The sequence below is a fragment of the Lithobates pipiens genome, unplaced genomic scaffold (genome assembly GCF_037356315.1).
Source record: "Lithobates pipiens isolate NorthernLeopardFrog02 unplaced genomic scaffold, aLitPip1_a1.2 Scaffold_25, whole genome shotgun sequence".
In the NCBI taxonomy this organism is placed as follows: domain Eukaryota; kingdom Metazoa; phylum Chordata; class Amphibia; order Anura; family Ranidae; genus Lithobates; species Lithobates pipiens.
In genome coordinates this window covers 177,922,001-177,946,381 of record NW_027507787.1, presented here as the reverse complement: position 1 = coordinate 177,946,381, position 24,381 = coordinate 177,922,001, and the positions used below count along the sequence as shown (strand labels likewise).

The following is a 24,381-nucleotide window of genomic DNA, read 5'->3' as shown; positions in this document are numbered from 1 at the left end:
AACCTTTGTTCCTTTTCACAGAGAAACAAACTCCAGGAGATATCATCCTGACAAACAACATAAATAGAAATTAGAGGGCTGAAGTATCTGGCTTTGTCTTGTGGCAATACATCCCACATAATTTATCACCCTCTTCCTCCTACACATATATAAAGTATTAGCAATCAATGGCGTTCTAACAAGTCACAAAGTATAAGCCATAGCCTTCCCGAGAATTGTATAAAATGGAAATTTAGCTCACTCTCTACGGTTTCAATTAGGGATTGATTCTCAGAGTGAAATTTGTACATGCTCAGCTCATTGGACTAGGACTATGTTGTCATTATTGGGCACTTTACATTGGAGATTTATAAAAATCGATCGGTTGAAATGTTATCCAAAAGCAGCAAGGAAGCCTTATTTTTCACCGCATGGTGTACTGCCTGGATTTTACAAAGCTAAGTCTAAACAATTTATTAAACCCATTACTGCTCATTGTGGATACAAGCTGGCAGATATTTTGCTTTTTACAGCAACAGATTTGATTAAAGTATAACTAAACCATTTTTTTTATATAGTTTTGGATAGAGTGGAGATAGATTAAAGCACCTGTCAGTTTACCATTGCTCTGTGCACCCGTCTATTTGTCCTGTTTCCTGTGATCACTACAAGCAAAACCCTCCCTTATTCTATCAAACATGAAAAAAAGGTTTGCCTTTATTTCTACTTTAAATGCTTGCTGCCCGCCTTACTTACTGTGCATACATACAGAAGTAAGAAGAAGAAGTAAGAAGAACGTATGTGATATGTGATCCAGCACTTCCAGATAGGGGTCGCCAGTAAAATGATTAATCACAGCACAAGCTGACCAGTGGGTTCTGACCAACAGCCGGCCCCTGCTGATCAGCTCCATCATTTAATGAAAGGGAGCTCTGTGTTGTAAACAACACAGTGCTCCGAATAGTGACAGGCTATCTAGATGTTTCTTCATTCCCTGCAAAGCAGGGATAAAACAGCAAGATTGCTTAGAAAAAGCACCACATAACACACATAGTTAGGCAGATATTTAACCCCTTGATTGCTCCTAGATGTTAACCCTTTCCCAGCCAGTGTTATTAGTACAGTGACAATATAGTATTAGCACTGATTACTGTATTAGTGTCACTATGGGTGTCAGTCAGTTAGTGTACCCCCAGCCAGTGTCAGCTAGTGTCAGATTGCCCACTGTACCCAAACAAAACAAACAAAATCGATGTCCTTTTGTTCCCATAAATCGAGCTTTTTGGTGGTATTTGATCACCTCTGCTGTTTTTATTTTTTGCGCTATAAACAAAAAATGAGCAACAATTTTGAAAAAAAAAAACAACAGTATTTTTTACTTTGTGCTATAAAACATATCCAATAAAAATATGTAAATAATCAAAAGAAATCTAATTTCTTCATCAATTTAGGCAAATATGTATTCTGCTACATATTTTTTATTTTTTTTGTGGGATTGCGGCAGAGAAATCAAACACTAAGTGACACTTTTTGGGACCAGTGACCAGTGACACTAATGCAGTGATCAGTGCTAAAAAAAATGCACTTTCACTGTATAAATTACACCGGCAGGGAAGGAGTTAACATCAGGGGCGATCAAAGGGTGCTCCTAGGGAGTGCTTGCTAACTGTGGGGGGGGGGGGGTGGACTGACTGGAGGAAGAGAGACATCTGTGCTCCTGATTAGCAGGAATCATAGATCTCTATGTTGCTCTGTGTCAGAACGACGGGCTGCCTTGTCTACATAGGCAGATCGCCGTTCTGCCTCTCCTACAAATGATCGTGGGTGACCAGTGACAATCGTGGCTGCCGGACCTTGCTGATTGGGTCCTACTGTGTCCAATCACAGTGGGAGTGGGCCTCCGGTGGCGGGTACCCCACGCCCAGCAAGAGGAACCAACATATAGGTATGTTTCGCACAGCCAGGCCGCCCTACCACAGTATATGTGCGGTAGACGGCCTGGAAGCCGTTAAATAATTTTTTACAATTTAAAAATGAATTACTATTTATATTCCAATGCTGTTGGGGTAAGCTTTGGTGACATATCACGGGTCTAGACCCCTGATGTCTCACTTTTCAGAAAAAGAAGGGGACTGTGGATATCAATTCTCCAGTCACTTTCTCTGCAGCCTCAGTTGCACTGGACAATGAATGATAAGAAAGTGCCCTGTACAGAGGCTCTTGATCATTCACAGACTGAAAGCCATATAAAACTCAACACTAAACATGGAATATACTGATGTTTACCAATCCTTAGATGTGGTGTCTGTATTAGTTTCCTTTTTTAGGCTTTTTTTCCTCTGTTTTCACCTGGTGATGTAGCCAGTTACACACCTCTTGTATTAATAGTGCCTCCACTCCTGACGAAGAAGCACAAGATCATCTTAGGACAACAGCATTGTCAATCTGGGAGGGAGAGTAGTGTAATGCCCCGTATACACGATCGGAAATTCCGCCAGCATAAGGTCCGATGAGAGCTTTTGGTCAGAAAATGCGATTGTGTCTATTTCGGCCAGCAAAAGATTGAGAGCAGGTTCTCAATTTTTCAGTCGGAAAAAGTTAAGATCGGAAATTTCCAATCGTCTGTACAAATTCCGACGCGCAAAATTCCTACGCATGCTTGGAAACAATTCGACGCATGCTCGGAAGCATTGAACTTAATTTTCTCGGCTCGTCGTAGTGTTGTACATCACCGCATTCTTGATGGTTGAAAGTTCAGAGAACTTTTGTGTGACCGTGTGTATGCAAGCCAAATTCCGACGGAAAATCCGCTCGTGTGTACGGGGCATAACATGGATTAGCAGATTGAGACACACTAAGGAATTAAAGGCAAACTCCAGCTCACACTGCAGTTAAACAGTTCTTTTGGGATAAAGGTTTTACAAAAATAAATAAAATGTAAGCACCCCTCTCAGTGGTATTGGTTTGTCTCACCGCTGTACCTGCAAGAGAGACAAATCACCAGATGAAAATACATTAAAGAAATCCTAGAAATTAAAAGAAACGAAGCCATCACATCAAGGAATGAGTAAGCTGCTATATAATAATGTTTGCTTTTGGCTTTGACATGGAGATGAGTGAGAGGAAGATGGACCCCACCTGTCTCCATATTATTGCAGGGCGGAAGCGACGTCAAAACGTCACTTCTGCCCATAGCACTTAAAGGGCCTTTTTTTTTTATTATTTTTTTTTTTATAAATTACTTTTTATTTATTTTATTTTTATTTTTTTGTGTAAATATGAGATCTGAGGTATTTTTGACCCCAGATCTCATATTTAGGAGGTCCTGTCTTGTTTTTTTTTCTATTACAAGGGATGTTTACATTCCTTGTGATAGGAATAAAAGTGACTTTTTTTTTTTTTTTAAGAACATAAATAAAAAAAAAATAAAAAAAATAAAAAAAATGTTTTAAATGCGCCCCATCCCAACTAGCTCACGTGCAGAAGTGAATGCATATGTTTGGTAGAGAGAGAGAGAGCATTAATTCTAACCCTAGACCTCCTCTGTATCTCAAAACATGCAAACTGTAGAATTTTTTTAAACATCGCCTATGGAGATTTTTAAGGTTAACCTTTCGTCGCCATTCCACGAGCGGGAGCAATTTTGAAGCGTCACATGCTGGTTATCAATTTACTCTGTGTAACATTATCTTTCACAATATTTAAAAAAAAAATGGGTTAACTTTACTATTGTCTTATTTTTTGGTTCAACGAAGTGTATTTTTTCCAAAAAAAGTGCGCTTGTAAGACCGCTACGCAAGTACGGTGTGACAGAAAGTATTGCAACGACCGCCATTTTATTCTCTAGGGTGTTAGAAAAAAAATTATAATATTTTGAGGTTCTAAGTTATTTTCTAGCAAAAAAAAAAACAGTTTTTAACTTGTAAACAACATATCTCAGAAATGTGGTTAATGGTTCAAGTACATACTTTATACCAATCAGAATGTAAAGGAACACAAACAAAACACACGTTAGCCTTTGATGTAGGTAATTCATCCGGAACATGGAAAAATGATACAGCAGTAATCAAAAGGGCAAGGAAGTAAAAAGTTAGGTTTATAACGCATGGGCAATTTTTTCACATTACTGCTAAAAAAAAAAAAAATGCTAATGCCATTAATTAACAGCAATTTGTAGGTAGCGATTTAATCACCAGAGTCGCTATAACATTGGGATGTGCTCTGCTACAAATTGCTTTCCTTCAATTAATTGTAACTCAACATAGTGATTGCTGCAACATCTTATAGAAAATGATTAGGCGGTATTGTTGCTAGCAATTTTGCCATCCAACCATAACCAGGGTTGCCAACTGTCTGTAAATTTACAGAGAATTTGTAAAATCTGTGATTTTTTACATCTGTCCATGAATGTCCATTACGAACATGAAGACTGTATATCCGTAATAGATATTCTCAGACAGATGTAAAATGGATTTTGCAAACTGTCCCTGAATTTACTTATGGCAACCCTGGCTGAAAACGCTGATGAATCGATTGCTGAGACCAACAAAATCGCTTTAAAAACTGCACTGTTCACAAACACATCATTATCATTAGGTCTGACTGAATCATTTCGGATATTACGATAGTGTGTGAGCTTCATCTGACTTTTTTCTTAAAAAAATTCCAACGGACCTAGAAATAGAGCATGTTTCAAATCTGTCCGACGGAATCAATTTCTATCGGGAAAACCGCTAGTCTGTATGCTAGCTTGACAGACCAAATATGACGCAAGGGCAGCTATTGGCTACTGGCTATTGAACTTCTTTTTCTAGTCTCGTTGTACGTCATCACTTTCAAAACTAACTGACTTTGGTCCGTTCGTGTGTGGGCAAGTCCGTTTGGTTGGAACTCTGTCGGGAAGACCATCGGGAAGACCGTCAGACCAGTCTTGTGTACGTGGCATTAGAATCACTTTGTTAAAGATAGAGTCACAGACAGCATTAAAACCCCAAAAATTCTAATGCCCTGTACACACGGCCAGACATTCTGACCACAAAACCTGTCTGATTTTTTCAGACGGATTTTGTCCGAAACTTGTGTTGCATACACATGATCGTACAAAGTTGTCGAAAATCTAATCGTTCTGAACAAGGTGACATACAACACGTACGTCAGGACTATAAACGGGCCAGTAGCCAATAGCTTTCTTCTTAGTTTATTCTGAGCATGCGTGGCACTTTGTCCGTCGGAATTGTCTACACACGATCAGAATTTATGTGATCAAATTTTGTTGGCGGAAAATTTTAGATCCTGCTCTCAAACTTTGTGCATCTGAAAATCCAACAGAAGGTCCGATAGAGCCCACACACGATCAGATTTTCTGACAACATAATCCGATCGGACTTTTTCCGTCAGAATTTCTGACCGTGTGTACGGGGCAAAACTCTTACAAATACTGTAGCTGCTGACTTTTAATATTAGGATACTTACCTATCTACGAATCCAGCGGTGTCTTCATCTGAGCCGATTTTTGGCTCTCGGGTGCTGTCACCGCCATCTTGGCTAAGGGAAACCGGCAGTAAAGCTTTGTGGCTTCACAACTGGTTCCCTACTGTGCATGTGCGAAGCACGCTGCACTTTGTGAATGGCCCAACGGCAGGGGAAGGAGGAGAGGGGCTGAACGTCTGGCTCAGGTTGCCACAGCAAAGTCAGCCGAGTACCTATCAAAACCAGATACCCCCAAAAGGTGCCAAATGTAAGGGGAGGAGACAAACAAGCGCAGATTCCCCTTTTGGGTGGAGCTCCGCTTTAACTCCTCGCCTACCCCAGAAGTCATTATTCACCTTTCCTCACTCTGGTTCCTTGCCATTGGGATGGGGAAAAAGGGGGTGCAGAATAATCAAATTAGAACACCATGGGTGTATACAAAAGACATATTATTGATGTTTCCTGGAATTTGGCTTGAATTAGCCTATTGTAGTCTGTTTACAGGAGAACTTAGACTGGGAAAGGGAGATTCAGCCAATGAGTTGTGCTGCCGTACTCATGTGCTAACAGGGAACAGACTGATAAAAAGAAAAGAAACTGACAGAGAGATGAGATAATCACTCTGTTGCTTCTCCTTTCACTGTCCAGTCATAGATCTGTGTTACTTAAAGTGGTTGTAAACCCTTATAAACCACTTTGACCTACAGGTAAGCCTAGATTAAGGCTTACCTGTAGGTCCAAGAAATATCTCCCAAACCTATACGGTTTAGGAGATATTTGCCCAAAGACGGGCACCGCTATCTACGGCGCATGCGCCGTAGACAGCGGCGTGCAGGCGCACTGAGCGGGGCATCGTCGATGACGGCAATGCCGCGAGTCTCGGCTCCCGTGCGCATGCGCGGGAGTGACGTCATGAGACCCACGGAGACCCACCAAGAAGATGGACGCTCTGAACTACAGGGGACAGCGGTAACTTCGCTGGCTCCTGTGTCAGGTAAGTGACACATAATGGACTACTATGCGATGCATAGTAGTCCATTCTGCTTTGCCTTTGCAGGGAATGAAAGAGGAAGTAAAACCCATCAGGGTTTACTTCCTCTTTAACTGCAGCTGAGAAAAATCAGGTCTCACCCCCTATCAGACTGGTCTGTGCTGCGTGGTAGAGTTGTGTAATTATCAGGATTGGATGGACTGGAAACCAAATCCTTTGGCAAAATGCAGGCAAAAAGTCTCTGTATTTGTATGTAGTTTATCTGTGTATTTAGTGGTTTGCTTGGAGTTTGGTTCTAAGTAACCCTTTTACCTTGACCTGTGAAACACCTTTCTGTGCCGCAGTGCATTGGAGTAATACGGGTCTTACTGCAATACATGTTAAAACACAATACAGATGTTGGCACGATCAAGAATTTCTAATTTTGAAAGGCACTTCAATGCACTAAAGATGCTTTCAGACAGGTGGTAAGCTTATAACATTATAGCAGTGGCTGGTGGGCATTCGGGAAGCGCTACTGCTGCATCATGACTCGCAGTTGCATTATGGCTCGATTGATCTCAATGGGCAAGTTTGACAGCCCAGATCCTCCTCTTCTCGGGTCCCTCTTTAGTGCTCCTTGCCCCTCCCTCCTGCTGAGTGCAGCTTGCAATGGGGGCACCGTGCAGAGCCGCAGCTCTGTGTAACCATTCAGACATGAAGCCTTTGGTTTGGCCACGCCTTGCCCCTCTTTCTTCTCATTGGCTAACTGACTTTGATTGACATCAGTGGGAGCCAATGGCGTCCCTGCTGTGTTTCAGCTAATCAGGGGGAAAAGTCCCAGACTGGCCTAGGATGACAACTTGAAGCTGCCTGTGTCGTCTCTCACATAAATTCCTCGACCAGAAGGTTTGACTTGTTTGGTAAAATGATGTACCTCATAAAAAACACCTTGGGGGTTATTTACAAAAGGCAACTCCACTTTGCACTGAAAGTGCATTTAGAAGTGCAATCGCTCTAAATCGAAGTGGTATATCTGAAATGAGTGGAAGCTCTGCTGATTTTATCATCCAATTATGTGCAAGCTAAAATGCTGTTTTTATCTTCCTTGCAAGACCACCTCGGATCTACAGCGACTTTACTTTCAAGTTCCCTTGCAGTGCAAAGTGGATTTTCGTTTAGTAAATAACCGCCCTTGTCAGATAAATGTTCATCTTGGATGAGCATCTGAATATCCTCATATATTCCTTTAAATTCTAGCCCTTTTAGATACTTTATGTTGTACTTTCACTTCATTAAATCTATGCGTATAGTTCACCCAGTCATGTTTACTGGCATACTTGAACAAGCAATGAAAAATTCCTCCACAGAGCCACTATAAAAAGGGCAGGGATCAAATGCATTATAAGCAGCAAAAATGCTATTTATGTGACTCCTCTATTGCTTGTTTCTCATTAGCAGCCACCATTATCTCCTTAAATCACTAAGAGCAGCTATAGAGAAACCAATTAGTCTCTTTGTAACAAGGAAGAAGGATTTAATCATTGATTATCTGTCCGGGGGCTATATGCAGAAGACCCTTTCTGTCTTCACCATCTTTTAAATACCCAGTACATTGCCATGGTTACATCGTAACTATTTCTGCATTTTTATCCATGTGATTTTTTTGATGTTTCTTTGGTTCTCGTATAACACCAACTGAAGGGACCAGAAAACTTTTCCAACAAGCTGAATTATATAAATGAGTTTTCCAAAACATTCTTAACCGTTTTAAATAAAGTTGTCTTAAAGTGGTAGTAATTTCTGGAGATTTTTTACCATCATGCATAGATGCATGAAGGTGGAAAAACTTCATTGTGCAGCTCCCCCATAGTTGCACATAGTTTTTGAAGAACTCGGCAGGTAGGTTGTTCCAATCCTCTTGGAGAACTGACCACGGCTCTTCTATGGATGTAGGCTGCCTTAAATCCTTCTGTCGCTTCATGTAATCCCAGACAGACGCAATGTTGAGATCAGGGCTCCATGGAGGCAAAACCATCACTTCTAGGACTCATTGTGAAGATAGTTCCTATTGACATTGGCTGTATGATTGGGGTCATTGTCCTGCTGCAGAATACATTTGGGGCCAATCACATGTCTCAATGATGATATGGCAGGATAAATAAATATTTCTCAGCATTGAGGACACCATTGATCCTGACCAAATCGCCAACTCCATTTGCAGAAATGCAGCTCCAAACTTGCAAGGAACCTCCACCATGCTTCACTGTTGCCTGTAGACACTCATTATTGTACCACTCTCCAGCCCCTTGGCTGCTTTCTGCTACAGCCAAACATTTAAAATGTCAACTCATCAGTCCAGAGCACCTGCTGTCATTTTCCTGCACCCACTTTCTATGTTTTTGTGCATAGTTCAGTTGCTTAGCCTTGTTTCAATGTAAGACGTATGGCTTTTTGGCTGCAATTCTTCCATGAAGACCACTGCTGGCCAGACTTCTCTGGACAGTGGATGAGTGTACCTGGGTACCACTGGTTTCTGGCAATGAACTTGGCTCATAAAGGAAACTGTAACTTTGATCTATTACATGGCTTAGGAATAGATGTTTCCAATCAAGAATGAGGATTAGAGTAACTGATGTTGCGCTATGTAAATTTCATTATTTTTTGCTGGAACTTTTTTTCGAATCTAGATAGTATAGTGTCTGTTTTTTATTGCTGTCTGTGTCCACATTAGAGATCTCCCTCTCTTTCTTTCTAAGGCCTTGTACACAAGGGTGGCTGGGGGAGGAGGTAGTAAAAATGGGTGGTGAGTTGCCCCCCCAACCACCCACATAAAGTAGCGTGAAGATGCTCAGGGTTGGGCACATGCCATTTGTATATGTATATGAATAAACTGTAACATTTTGATCAATGTGTTAGATCATGCGCCTTCCATCTCTTTCTTACACTTGGCTTTCTTCGGACCACCCCTGGTCAGTTTAGGCAGCAGGACTCGCATGATCATCTTCCAATTAATCTTTTCCTTTTGAAAGTACTACCATTTTATAGCAACAATGTCCTCACAAGTGCAGGAGAAATTCTTTCTTTGTGTATATTGGGCACATGCCATGCTGTGCTTTGTGGTCTCCACAAAATTATACCACCTGTTGCGTTCAGCCTACAAATATGACCCACCTCAGTGAACAGTGGCTGAGGTACAGTAATTACATACAAAGTCCCCATTCTGGGGCGTTTAGGAGGTGGTGTCGCTTATTGAATGCCTGCCAACCACTGCTCTACTGTCCATAGTGCCCAGGAGAACCTAACTTGCTGCCTAATTGAGTCAGTGCTTCCTAAGGCTTCATGTATACTGTCATTTACAGTTTCCTGCAGGAAATCGCACCATCACAGTCCTCCCTGCAGTTATGGCCTCCGTCACAGTCCTCTCTTCAGTCATGCACCCCCTCTTCCCCCCACCCCCTCCAATCACAGTCATCCCTGCAGTCATGCACCCCCACTTCCCCCCTTCAATCATAGTCCTCCCTGCAGTCATGGCTCCCCATCTCAGTCCTCCTTGCAGTCATGGCTCCCCATCTCAGTCCTCCCTTCAGTCACTGGTCCCCCAATCACAGTCCTCCCTTCAGTTATGGCCCCCCATCACAGTCCTCCCTGCAGTCATGGCCCCCCCATCACAGTCCTTCCTACAGTCATGGCCCTCATCACAGTCCACCCTGCAGTCATGTACCCCCCCTCAGAGAACCATCATAACAAACATTCGTTCCCGTATGCCAGCCATCAATCTTCATTCCTCCAATACGAACGTGCGTATGTCATGTCGTAGGCAAGAACAAACAAGCCCGGACCAAGCATGCGCACTGGCGCACCCACACAAGCAGGTGTGTGTGCATACACACACACGCCAATGAATCATGGCGCACGGCGCCCTATTTGAATGCAGAGCTTACCTGGTGTCAGTGCTGGATTGTCTTCACCTAGTTCCTGTGTACCCGTTGCTGTCTTGCTTGATTGATCTTGATTCTGATCACCCGGCTTCCTCTGACCACTCTCTCAGATTATCCCTGCATCTTTGTCTGTTGCCAACCTCTGCCTGTCCCCGACTACGAGCCTGCTTTACAATTGTGTACTTCATTGCCAGCCTGTTGCCAACTCCTGCCTGTTCCTGACTCTGCAATTGACCTTGTTAGACTTTTCCTGGACTGTTTGCAGGCACCTGCACCCTTCCATTGCCCTAGCAGTTCCTGTCTCAACCTCCAGGGGTGCTAGGACCGGGACCGTGCAAGAGGCCACCCTCATCATTTCGGACTCTGCTGTAAGGTACATGACATCATGGCTTCCCATCAGTCCTCCTTTAAATCTACTTTAATGTTACATCACAGAACACAGAGCGGATAATAAAATACATTCAAATTTTATGGGACACATTTTATTTGCTCATTTTGCTTACTGATAAAGAATAGCTTGGAATGCATCATACATCTAAAATATGGTGTATATACAGTCATGTGAAAAAGTAAGTATGTCCTATACAAACTGTTGACATTTTCAACATATTTGAACAGGCATTAGATCATCAAATAGTGAGAACAAATATAGGTGATGTGTTTGAACAGATGACTTTTACATTTATGTAGTGTATTCATAATTATCTAAATTAACTAAAATCCAGATTTGTCATTTGGAAAATGTAAGTACACCCTACATTTACCACCACTTCAAATCTATGAAATTAGTATCAGGTGTTCAGATAAGATGATGCCAATGATTTAAATATTCTTGGTCCCCTTTCACATGGCATCAGGTCCACCTGTCAGTTTTTAAGGAGGACCTAATTGGACCTTGCAGTCTCCTCTATGGAACAGCGGATGTCAGCAGACACACTGACACCCTCCGCCATCCAATCTGATCCTGCCCACAAAAGCAAAATGGATGTGGTCCTAATTTCCATCAATCTGGTGTATCAGATCGGATAGAAACGGACAGGCGGTCCATTTCTATCCAATCTCCTCATAGAGAAGAGCGGGCAGGGATCTGTCACCCCCCTATTCAGCAGGGATCAGCGGAGCGATCCCCCACTGAGCAAGCAGAATTCGTAACACACAGGCTAATTAGCGCTAAAACAGTTTACACTATAGCGCTGGTAAAAAAAAAATGCTCCCAAAATCAAATTTACTATAGATCCCTGAAAAAAATAGTCCCAAACCCTTACTCTGCTAAAACCTAGAGTAGTGTACATGAAAATAATGTTTAGAGTGTGATATAATTGCCTAAATGGTACTGAAATATGCTGTATTTTATTTAAAGATAATCTGCTTTTAAACTATGTGAAAAAGTGATTTATACACTGAAATATCTTTAAAAAACCGAGAAGAGATACATTTGGTTTGTACAACTAGGTGCCAACACAGCTGAGCATTCTCGGACCTGTAAATAGCTCTCATTTTAGTTCCAATATCTTTTTTACAGGGCGCTATAGTAAATACCAGAATGAGCGCTGTTAAAGAGCATTTTTTGGGAGGGGAAATCGGCGCTATCATAGTCCAATGCAAGTTTTAGACATTGATTCTAATGGTACAATTGTAACTTCCCCAAATAAATCCTTTTAATGTTGAGATGAAATGTATCTTTCTCTGAAATTAATTTTCCTTTACAACATTGTTGCTTCTACTTTCTACTTTCTTCTATTTTGTTTTTAAGAATGCTAGAAAGTGCAATGTTTTGATAAAATATATTTTTCTCGGTCACTTTCACTTGTTACTCTCCATCTTACAACAATCTTTACCCAAACTCACACAGGTGTCTTTACAAACCACAAACAATACCATTGCTGATGAAAATTTAAAACGAGTCACAATTTTTTGTGCTTTTTATTATTTCCAAATAATCATAATTTGAGCCCAAAAAATGTGATATGTACCAACATAAGAAATTCTAAATGTAATTCCCAAAAATTTGAGGGTAACGTCACTATTCTACACTCACCCACAAAGAACCACCAAATATCACAGAATAAATCAAGAATAATAACTTTTGAGTAATGTAATTCCATCACCTGTATGTCCAAAGAAATGCAGTATTTATGTGTAGGAGGTTTTCACATGTGGCAGCTCTGTGGCTTAGAGGTTAGAACTTCTGCTTAGCATCCCTGAGTGTCTTTGTTCAAATCCCAAACATGCCACTTCATGTAGAGAAGTTGTCTCATCTCCCACCACCATTATAGGGGGTTCCACCACAATTGTAAATCTAGCTAAAAGTATTGGGATGCCTGCCTTTACAAACACATGAACTTTAATGGCAGCCCAGTCTTAGTCTGTAGGGTTAAAAATTGATTTGACCCACCCTTTGCAGCTAGAACAACTTCTGGGAAGGATAGGAAGGCTGTCCACAAGGTTTAATGTGTCTATGGGAATGTTTGACCATTCTTCCAGAAGTGCATTTGTGAGGACAGGCAATGATGTTGGATGAGAAGACCTGGCTCATAGTCTCTTCTCTAATTCAGCCAAAAGGTGTATTGGGTTGGGATCAAGACTCTGTGCAGGCCAGTCAAGTTCCTCCACCCCAAACTCGCTCATCCTTGTCTTTATGGACCTTGCTTTGTGCACTGGTGTGCAGCCATGTTGGAACAGGAAGGGGCCATCTCCAAATTGTTCCCACAATGTTGGGAGCAAGAAATTATCCAAAATGTCTTGGTATGCTGATGCCTTAAGAGTTCCCTTCGCTGGAACTAAGGGGCCAAACCCAACCCCTGAAAAACAACCCCACATCATAACCCCCTCCACCAAATGATTTGGACAAGTGCACAAACAAGGTCCATAAAGACATGGATGAGTGAATTTGGGGTGGAGGAACTTGACTGGCCTGCACAGAGACCTGACCTCAACACAACAGAACATCTTGGGGGTTAATCAGAAAGGAGACTGTAAGCCAGGCCTTCCTGTCCAACATCAGTGCCTGACCTCACATATTCACTTATGGAAGACTCAATCCTAAACCTTGTGGACAGCATTCCCAGAAGATCTGAAGCTGTTATAGCTGCAAAGGATGGGACAAATTAATTTTGAACCTTACGGACTAAGACTGGGATGCCATTACAGTTCATTTGTGTATAAAGGCAGGCGTCCCAATACTTCGGACAATATATTGTATATTGCTTGTGACACTGAGCATGGCTATGGTCTTAAGACTGGTTCACACCACAGAGATGCAGACAACATGTGTGAGGCTGTACGCTGTCTAAATGGGTAGAAATTCCATCTATCAGCCTTGGGGTTACTGGTTCAATTCCCCAACATCCTAATGCTTGTGTTGAAGCTTATATGTTCTCCCTGTGTGGGCTTCTAACCACAATCCAAAGACATGCTGGTATTTTATTTGCCTCCTGTCAAAATAGTCTCTAATGTAAGAAAGTTGGTTTTGGACTTTATATTGGAAGCTCATTGCAGCCAGGGACTGATGTTAATGTTTGTAACCACTAATCATGCCCAGGGACTGTTGCTTTGTTTATGTGCATGCAAATGGACTTTGATCTTTGGCCTGTACTTGGAGATTTGATGCACATAGCCAAGGGCTAACACGGTTGCAAATAGTATTATGTGTTCCTGCTCATTAGGTGCAATCACTTTAGACATACATGAAGAGACAAATTGAAAGATACCGGTGGGCGTGTACTTCTATTGGGGGTGTGTCAGTGTGCTAAAAATACAACCAATCTTATATAAAGGGCTGCAGTAGGGGGGTTCGTTAGGCCTGAAGGCAAGGTTTTTTGCTGTGATTTGTGGGGAGATGGAATGATATTGTGCATATTGACAAACGCCCAACTAGGGCTGTTTTTCCATCAAAAGTGGATTTATGTGGCCATGCTGTCAATGTGTGTGTGTGTGTGTGTATTGTTCCTGTCTGACCTTGCAAACATGGTTTGGGAGCATGTACTCTTGGATATCATTGCTTAATCATGTACACAGAAATGCAGCTTCCAGCAGAACATGGTCACTGATGTATATGTGTGGATTGTGGGGTGGTGGTGGGTGTTATATTTTGAATATGTGCCATTTTTAATACTATGTTGAAATGCTTCGTAAGAATAATGACTGTTACGTATGTTTCTATAATCTTGCAGATAAAATGATGTGGGCTGGTGGGTGAGTTGTAGTATGAAATGTTACCCTTTATACACTGAAAGTAAAGCTGTGTCCACCCTAAGGTTTAGACAAATTTTAGATTGCTCCTATGAGCAGGACTAACTGTTTTGCTAAATGTAGCACCATGTATCCTGTAGAATTTTTTTTTTTTTTGAAGCTAGTAAATTAATGTACATATTTTTTTCTGTTCTGCTAGAAAAATAAAAGTGCATTATTGAGCTTATTTCGTTTTTTTTGTTTTTTACTCTTTTCTTTCTTCTTTTTGATTTAGGGGGTGGTGGTTTTGGGGAAGTGCAATCTCTTTCTTTTATATCTTATCATTTCTATATGTATTTGTGCACCAAAAAAATAAAAATAAAACTCTTCAGCACACCTGCAAGTAAATGATAAAGGTGAAATCTTTATATATAACAGCTGTCGAGAATTGCAGGTAATGAATTCAGCTGGTGGATAGGCAGTGTTGTGTCAGCCCTGGTACACATTGGTGCGATTTGTCATGTGATTTAACATGTCAAATTGGCAGCAATTGCACCGTTCTAATTGGTGCAGTGTCTCAATCTCCAAAAGTAGTTTCTGTACTGCTTTTTGGTGACTTCAGGGCGTGAATTTCATTGACATCAGTGCAGAAACCTGCACAGAAGTCTCTGAAATTCCCCCTGCAGTCAGGGCTGACATGCAGGAATTAAATCGTGTGATTTAATTCTAGTTGGTGGGTCTAACATCTGACCCATGAAATTGTCCTGCAAGACATTTAGGAACTGGCGAGCCTTAGACGAATGTGCGGTTCCTTTCGCCCAGTTTATGTCTGGATAATTAAAATCCCCCATTATAATGACACTTCCCATCCTTGCTGCTAATCCAAATTGTGATAAGTGGTCTGTCTCCACCTCCTCCCTCAGGTTAGGGGGCCTATAGCATACTCCCAGTGTTACTTCCCCCTTAGTTCCATTCCTTTGGAGCTCTACCCATAAGGATTCTACCTCCTCCCTTGCTCCCTTAGTGATGTAATCTCTCACATTCACTTGTACATTATTCTTGATATACAGGCATACCCCTCCCCCAACCTACCACTAATGCCCCCAATACTACCCTCTGGAATATGTTCCACGCTGACTATCTCTACCTCCCCCGTCGCCTAGTTTTTCGGACATCTTAACTCCTAGCAGATCTGCACCCTCCTCATTTAGGTGCAGTCCGTCCCTTCTATAGAACTGGTGATTGAGAGAGTTTAGTTCAGGTATAAGCACACCACACAAAGTTTGCCACCCTGATTGGTGGTCATGGTGAGAGGTGGGTGCTGTCTTATAGAATGTGGTTTATTATAACATACCTATTACAATTATATGCTAATACAGTAGGATTGTTAGGGACTTATTGTGAAGAAGTACTTCATAAGCTGAACAAAATGATAATTGCTCTGTGAAAATAATATGGACTCGCTGAAAGAAAACATTAAATCAAACACCATGTCTTCATCACAAATAATCCTTATCATTCAGCTTCCTTTAAAAAATAAACACAACACATTTCACATTTTTGTATTATTCCAGAGTTTACTTCCTTATCATCTTTTTTCATTTAGTATCAAAAAATCTCAAAGCCACAAAGGAAGTTGGTGCTGGAAACATTATCTCTGCCACGGGCTGTGACTTCCGGTCTGAAAAAGGAGCCGACAGATGCATAAAGGTTGATATTTGCCTCATTCACCTGGGCATACCAATCTGTACGCCAGCATAAGTGTTCCCTGCAGACCCAAGCAGGTAGTCTGTTCAAATCAATAAAGAGCGGCTGGCTGGATGGACCTGCAAGGATCTTCACACACATTCCAGGGTATATACTGTATCTGCGTGGGCCTGATACATGGATCACGATACAGCCAGACTTAATTTTGATCCATGCATTGGACCCACACAGTTGTACTCTCGAAGATTTGCGTGGAGATTCCTGCTACCTGTCATTGATTTGAACAAGCGGTTCCCATGCCATTTTTTCTTTTTTTTTTTACATTTTGGCATTGGGTTCCTCTCAAAATCCATATCAGACTGAAGGGATATGCCAGGAAGTGCCAGGACCACTACTTATTTAGCGCAAACATTTTTTTTTTTTTTTGTGAATTGATTTTCACTCCTGTTTTATGCGGTATTTACCAAGTGTTTTTGCTTCATGCGGTATATACCATATAAAGCAATAGTGAATTGATATTTTCAGGATTGCATGCACTATATGTGAAGACACTTAAATACTGCATGCAATCCAATTTTGTGAATGGAACTCTCTGTCACTATGAGATTTGTTTTGTGTATTCTGCAAAACAAATGGTTGATCATGCTGTTCCCTAATGCCACCTACTGTCCATGTCCCCAATTCACCTAGGGATTTTGCAGCTATGATGGCAACTCTGCACATGCTCACTTTTCAGTGAGTTTCTATGCTGATCATTTCATCCCTATCACATATGAGTAGCTCATGTGACTATAGATATAAGAATATTGGACACCCGTGTCTTGGTGATAAATGGCAATATAATTGGGACACTGTTGTTAATATTGTCCCCACAAGTAGGCCAACTGAGTGAATGAATTATGGACAGCGCTTGTTGGTATTTATTACAGTATAGGAGGAGCAAGCGCTATCCATAATTCATTCACTCATGTGACTATATGTGACTATAGAGTCACACATGTGGGCATATACACAATGGTAAATCACAGCCCACTCCCACCCTCCTCCTCCATGCCCACTAACCAGCTAAATGCCTTGGCACACTTTGTGGAATGTACAGTACCTTGCTTTTATCGTACAAAGCATGGTTATCCAACATCATCTTCTTTTCTTGGGATGCATATCTCCTCAAATCTCTTTCAAACTGCTGTAAAAAAAATACATTTATTTTGTTCAGCTGTGTATTATACTATCTAATAATACTTTTACGTCTTGGAAAAAAAGCAATGGTATACTGTAACAGACCCAGATCAATTTTTAGTTCTAATAAAAGCAATTATTATGAGTGGTTGGCATAATTTTTCCTGTGTAATTAATGGCAAATGACCTGCACGCTCCTGAAAAGTGCACCGATGATTGCTGATTTTCAGCAAAATATATTTTACATGAAGTTCTGGCCTTTCTTGGTGCTGTATAATTATTGTTCACGCATTTTTACCATCATAGGTAGGCATTGTAATTTCTTATAAATTTATTTAAAGATTATTAGAATATGCAAAGCTAGGTTAGAACTCAGTAGATTGTTGCTTGGGGTGGCAAAAGTTGTGTGCCTATCAGCTCTGATGTCGAAAATCCAGTTGTGCTGGTGTTCATGGCTAATTGTACTTCACTGCTCAGTGCATTATTAAAGACCCAATCCAGCCAAAACAAGAGGTACCTGTATATACCTACAAATTGGCTAAATTTATCGCTATTCATGTACTCAAGTTCTACTATTTCCTAAAGTTTTCCCATCACTTCCTACCTCCTGCATATTCCTATTGGCCAGTGACTATATCCATTATAATGGTGGGCCAATAGGAGTCTGGTAGCAGAAGGTAGTTATAAGGTCTGACCCTATCTGAAAGTATTGCAACCGAGGATTCAGACATAATAGCAATAGCAATGCAGTTGTGCACCTCCAGTTTCTGCACTTTATACCTGCAATTGTTTTTGCAGAACCATCTACTTAGGTGCTAAAGTTAGCATTTTTGTGATAGCAGGTAAATTTAAGCAGGCCTAGCTGGGAGCTAGGTCTGTTTGTTTTGATCTGTGTGTGCTGGGAGTGGCCTAGTGCAGCAGCTGGTGATTCACAGAGAGCATCTCTCCACTGTCACCTCCCTCTTGCTTCTATAGGATTCTAGAAGAAGAGGAGGGGAAGAGGGGAGGAGTAGTCTGGGGTGTCTCAGGGAGCCCTGACCAATCCCCAACTAGGATTGGTAGGGCGCAGGCCTCCTTGAAATGCCCAGGGTCAGCCCAACTGGGGATGATTTGTCGGATGAAAGAACTGAGAATGAGTACTAGGCTGTTGGGGGCCTTGGAGGGAGCTCCCCAGTCTGTGGGGGCAGACCTAGGGCCTGGGGCATGGTTGCAGGATGGATTCCTTCAGAAACTCATTAAGGATCTAAACAGGAGGCACAGAAATTAGTCTGAGAGGACAGCTGGAGCTAGTACTGCCATGCAAGTCTTCAGGAGGGAACCATCAGTTGCAGCCCAGAGGGCTGGTGAGTGACCTGTGCTATCACAAGGACTGGAGGGGCATGCCAGAGAGGACTGAGAGGAAACAGTCAGAGCTGGGCATGGAGCCAGTAGGGAGGGCTGGCAGGGCCTGAAGAGGGCTTACTGGGAGAAGTAGTCCACCATAGGACAGCTAGCACTAAAGACTTCCTATTTTATTTTTGCTACACTAAAAGGGACCCGCAGTCCCTGCCTGAAAAGTCAGAGTTGGGCCTAACCATGTGCTAGCTGTGCCTGGAGTAAAGTGCTGTGCAGGAGAGAGTGAGTGTAACAGTCTGCAACAAGAGATGTCCTGGAGGAGACTGGAGTAGCCAGGTGTGTATAGTTGTCCCATCTGATTGATATACAATCAACCAGATGCTTGTTATACTGGGCATCCCATATATTTCTATCCCTATCCAAGTTCAAATCCCTCAATAAAAATACAAAAACAAGCTCATGGACTGTTCAATTCCCAATACCTTGAAGAAAATGAATGCAGGGCTGGGCAGAGTGCCAGGTGGGCAACATCACTCAGCAGCCCCTACGGGGGTACTGCAACTATTTATTTTGAAATGACAGAGAGGCTTTAAATAACTCAGTGTCGATGGCAGATATCCACCTGTAACAATCAATTTCTAATCGGTTGTCACATAATTATAATGAACTTCCTTAAATCTCATACACAACTTGTTTCTCTGAGTTAAATTGACCCGATCAAGTTACAATCTGATTGTAAAATCTGCTAGAAACCTTACAACTCTTATGTAGGAAAAGGCCTCCTTCACACGACACTTACCTACATACACTGGATTCCAGCTGCAAGAATTAGAACGTTGCTGCAGCTGAAATGGCAGAATAGCGGCATCCGCTCACCCTGCATAGAATAGTGGTAGGCTAGGGGTTAGGGACAGATGTCCAAGACTGAATGCATCTGACTGTGTCCTGGCTCAAGCATCTGTCCCTAACTGCAGGTAACTGCTTAGTGTGCGGCCACATGGGAACAGTGACCACTGCCAGCCTGTCCTCACTTTATACAAAGAGTTTAAATGGAAGCGCCACACCACTGCTAAGAGGTCCTTTTTTATTCCATTAAAGGTCAGGAGTACAATTCAAAAAGTAGCCAATGCGTTTAGGGGGTCTGATTGCCCCCTTCATTGGGGCTAGAAAGTACATAAGGGACACTTAGACCCTCAAAACATGTTGGCTACTTTTTGAATTGTAGCCCTGACCTTTAATAAAATAAAGTTGTATCTGGACCTCATAGCAGTGGTGTGCCGCTTCAATTTCAACTTTTTGTACATCACACTACAAGATAAGGAGACTGAAGATCCTCTGGGGTATAGAAACCGCCTGCCCTGGAGCAAGATCATTTACACCAACCTTAAGATAATAATACCAGTAAAATAAACATACAGGTCCAGTGCAATCTTTCCACCTTCCTCAACTGCTCACTTTATACATGCTGAGCAATTGTTGCTTTTTGCATAAACCTGTGGTTCCAGCTGCAGGAATCTTCTGATTCTTGCCATTGGAATCTGATGTATATGGATAAACTCCTGTGTTAAGGAAGCCTAAGCTTAGATCCCAGTACACAGGGGCCAAATGTCGGACAGTTCAATAGAAACCCGACAACATTTGGCCTATGCAGGGCCAGCCCAAGACATTGTGCTGCTTGGAAGAATGAAATGCTGCCCCCCCCCCCAAAAAATAATAACATCACGCCCCCCAAATGGCCCCCCAATTTCATTATTGTATATCATGTTAAATAAAATTAAATTTATTAGAAAATCTGATTAAAAATGCCATAAATCTATTCCCTATTTTGTAGACGCCATAACTTTTATGCAAACCATCAATATATGCTTATTGTGATTTTTTTTTTAACCACATATATGCAGCAGAATACATATTGGCCTAAACTGATTAAGACATTTTTTTTTTGGGGGGGGGGGGGGGGGCATTTATTATAGCAAAAGGTAATAAATATTGTTTTTTTCAAAAGCGTTGCTCTTTTTTTGTTTATAGCACAAAAAAAAATAAAAACTGCAGAGGTGACCAAATACCACCAAAAAATGGCCTGGTCATTAAGGGGGCAAATCTTCCAGAGCTGAAGTGGTTAATCAGGGCTGGGCAGTGGGCAAGGCAAGTCCCTCTCATGCTCTCATGTTTCATACAACTTGTGATGTGTGACAGTGTACTTACAGTACTTAGATTCGGACTACTGCAGACAATGCTGCTATGAGGAACTGACTGGTGGCAGAATGGACAGGGTGAGGGTCAATGCTGAGTCTCCAGAACATGGTGGACACAGTGACAGGCAGGCTGTAACACCTCAGGCAGCGGCAGGTGCTGTGCAGGAGGACTGTGGACAGCTGCTCAGCTCAGCTCAGGCACAGGCAGCTCCCTTGCCTCAGGCTCTGAGCCCTGCTGAAGAAGATGGACTATGGAAGATGTTGGTGGGTGGAGGCGGAGCTAATTGACTAGGCTTGGAGGCTGAGCGCTCTGAATGCTGGGGCAACAATGGACTCTGACATCACTGGTTGCTAGGCGCCGGGTAGCAGGAGATTCTAGCAACCAGTGCAGCCCACAGCCGACCAGGATCAGCCCTGCCCCTGCTGACTGATCTGCCCTTCTCCTGACCAGTAGGGTACGGCTGGGCAGCTACTAAAGTACTGTAGGGGCATAAGTGTGCGCAGCCTATTGCATTACGGTGTGCACCCCAAAGCTCAAACACACATATACGTGTGTGTGTGAGTGTGTATATATATATATATATATATATATACAGTGCCTTGCGAAAGTATTCGCCCCCCTTGAACTTTTCAACCTTTTGCCACATTTCAGGCTTCAAACATAAAGATATAACATTTTTAGTGAAGAATCACCAACAAGTGGGACACAATTGTGAAGTGGAATGAAATCTATTGAATTTTTGAAACTTTTTTAACTAATAAAAAAATGAAAAGTGGGGTGTGCAAAATTATTCGCCCCCCTTGCGTTAATACTTTGTAGAGCCACCTTTTGCTGCGATTACAGCTGCAAGTCGCTTGGGGTATGTCTCTGTCAGTTTTGCACATCGAGAGACTGAAATTCTTGCCCATTCTTCCTTGCAAAACAGCTCGAGCTCAGTGAGGTTGGATGGAGAGCGTTTGTGAACAGCAGTTTTCAGCTCTTTCCACAGATTCTCGATTGGATTCAGGTCTGGACTTTGACTTGGCCATTCTAACACGTGGATACGTTTATTTGTGAACCATTCCTTTGTAGATTTTGCTGTATGTTTGGGATCATTTTCTTGTTGGAAGATAAATCTCCGTCCCAGTTTCAGGTCTTTTGCAGACTCCAACAGGTTTTCATCCAGAATGGTCCTGTATTTGGCTGCATCCATCTTCCCCTCAATTTTAACCATCTTCCCTGTCCCTGCTGAAGAAAAGCAGGCCCAAACCATGATGCTGCCACCACCATGTTTGACAGTGGGGATGGTGTGTTGAGGGTGATGAGCTGTGTTGCTTTTACGCCAAACATATCGTTTTGCATTGTGGGCAAAAAGTTCGATTTTGGTTTCATCTGACCAGAGCACCTTCTTCCACATGTTTGGTGTGTCTCCCAGGTGGCTTGTGGCAAACTTTAGACGAGACTTTGTATGGATATCTTTGAGAAATGGCTTTCTTCTTGCCACTCTTCTATAAAGGCCAGATTTGTGCAGTGTACGACTGATTGTTGTCCTATGGACAGACTCTCCCACCGCAGCTGTAGTTCTCTGCAGTTCATCCAGAGTGATCATGGGCCTCTTGGCTGCATCTCTGATCAGTCTTCTCCTTGTCTGAGCTGAAAGTTTAGAGGGACGGTCAGGTCTTGGTAGATTTGCAGTGGTCTGATACTCCTTCCATTTCAAAATGATCGCTTGCACAGTGCTCCTTGGGATGTTTAAAGCTTGGGAAATCTTTTTGTATCCAAATCCGGCTTTAAACTTCTCCACAACAGTATTACGGACCTGCCTGGTATGTTCCTTGGTCTTCATGATGCTCTCTGTGCTTTCAACAGAACCCTGAGACTATCACAGAGCAGGTGCATTTATACAGAGACTTGATTACACACAGGTGGATTCTATTTATCACCATCAGTCATTTAGGACAACATTGGATCATTCAGAGATCCTCGCTGAACTTCTGGTGTGAGTTTGCTGCACTGCAAGTAAAGGAGCCAAATAATTTTGCACGCACCACTTTTCAGTTTTTTATTTTCTAAAAAGTTTAAAATATCCAATAGATTTCATTCCACTTCACAATTGTGTCCCACTTGGTGATTCTTCACAAAAAAATTTAAATTTTATATCTTTATGTTTGAAGCCTGAAATGTGGCAAAAGGTTGAAAAGTTCAAGGGGGCTGAATACTTTCGCAAGGCACTGTGTATATATATATATATATATATATATATATATATATATATATATATATATATATATAAAATATACACACACCCACACACACACACATACACTATATTGTCAGTATTGGCACACCTGCATTTACACGCACATGAACTTTAATGGACTCCCAATCTTAGTCCGTAGGGTTCAATATTGCATTAACCCACCCTTTTGCAGCTATACCAGCTTCATCTCTACTAGGAAGGCCATCCACAAGATTTAGGAGTGTGTCTATGGGAATATTTAACCATTCTTCCAGAAGCGCATTTGTGAGGTCAGTAACTGATGTTGGACAAGAAGGCCTGGCTCGCAGTCTGCACTCTATTTTATCCCAAAGGTCTTCTATCAGGTTGAGGTCAGGAATTGCTACCCATTTAACCAGCGGGCAGCCTCACACATGTTGTCTGCATCTCTGTGGTGTGAACCAGTCTTAAGACAATAGCCATGCTCAGTGTCACAAGAAATATACACTATATTGTCCGAAGTATTGGGACGCCTGCCTTTATACGCACATGAACTGTAATGGCATCCCAGTCTTTAGGGTTCAAAATTCATTTGGCCCATCCTTTGCAGCTATAACAGCTTCAACTATTCTATGCTGTCCACAAGATTTAGGAGTGTGTATGTTTGACCATTCTTCCATAAGTGCATATGTGAGGTGAGGCACTGATGTTGGACGAGAAGGTCTGGCTTACAGTCTCCACTCTAATTCATCCCCAAGGTGTTCTGTCGTGTTGAGGCCAGGACTCTGTGCAGGTATGTCAAGTTCCTCCACCCCAAACTCGCTCATTCATGTTTTTATGGACCTTGCTTTGTGCACTGGTCCAAAACATTTGGTGGAGGGGGATTATGGTGTGGGGTTGTTTTTCAGGGGTTGGGTTTGGCCCCTTAGTTCCAGTGAAGGGAACTCTTAAGGCATCAGCATACCAAGACATTTTGGACAATTTCATGCTCCCAACTTTGTGGGAACAGTTTGGGGATGGCCCCTTCCTGTTCCAACATGACTGTGCACCTGTGCACAAACAACTGTGCACAAACAAGGTCCATAAAGACATGGACTTAGCAAGGGTGGTGAAAAAGGTATTTCAAGTGTGCAAAAAATCACATTATAATAGTAACTAAAACATATAAAACTAAGTGTAACATTCTAAAAAATAGAAGTTAATCTGTATAACCAATATTTATAGCAGGGGTTTCCACC

General features: G+C 42.0%; 1 protein-coding gene across 1 annotated transcript in view; it reads right to left on the bottom strand.

Annotated features, from left to right (window-relative positions):
- Positions 1–24,381, bottom strand: part of DNTT (DNA nucleotidylexotransferase) — a 618,183-nt gene that overhangs the window by 125,442 nt on the left and 468,360 nt on the right. Inside the window, exon 10 of the mRNA XM_077455236.1 lies at positions 17,339–17,422. Within this exon, the coding sequence (XP_077311362.1) occupies positions 17,339–17,422 (84 nt within the window). The remainder of the gene's footprint in view (positions 1–17,338; positions 17,423–24,381) is intronic.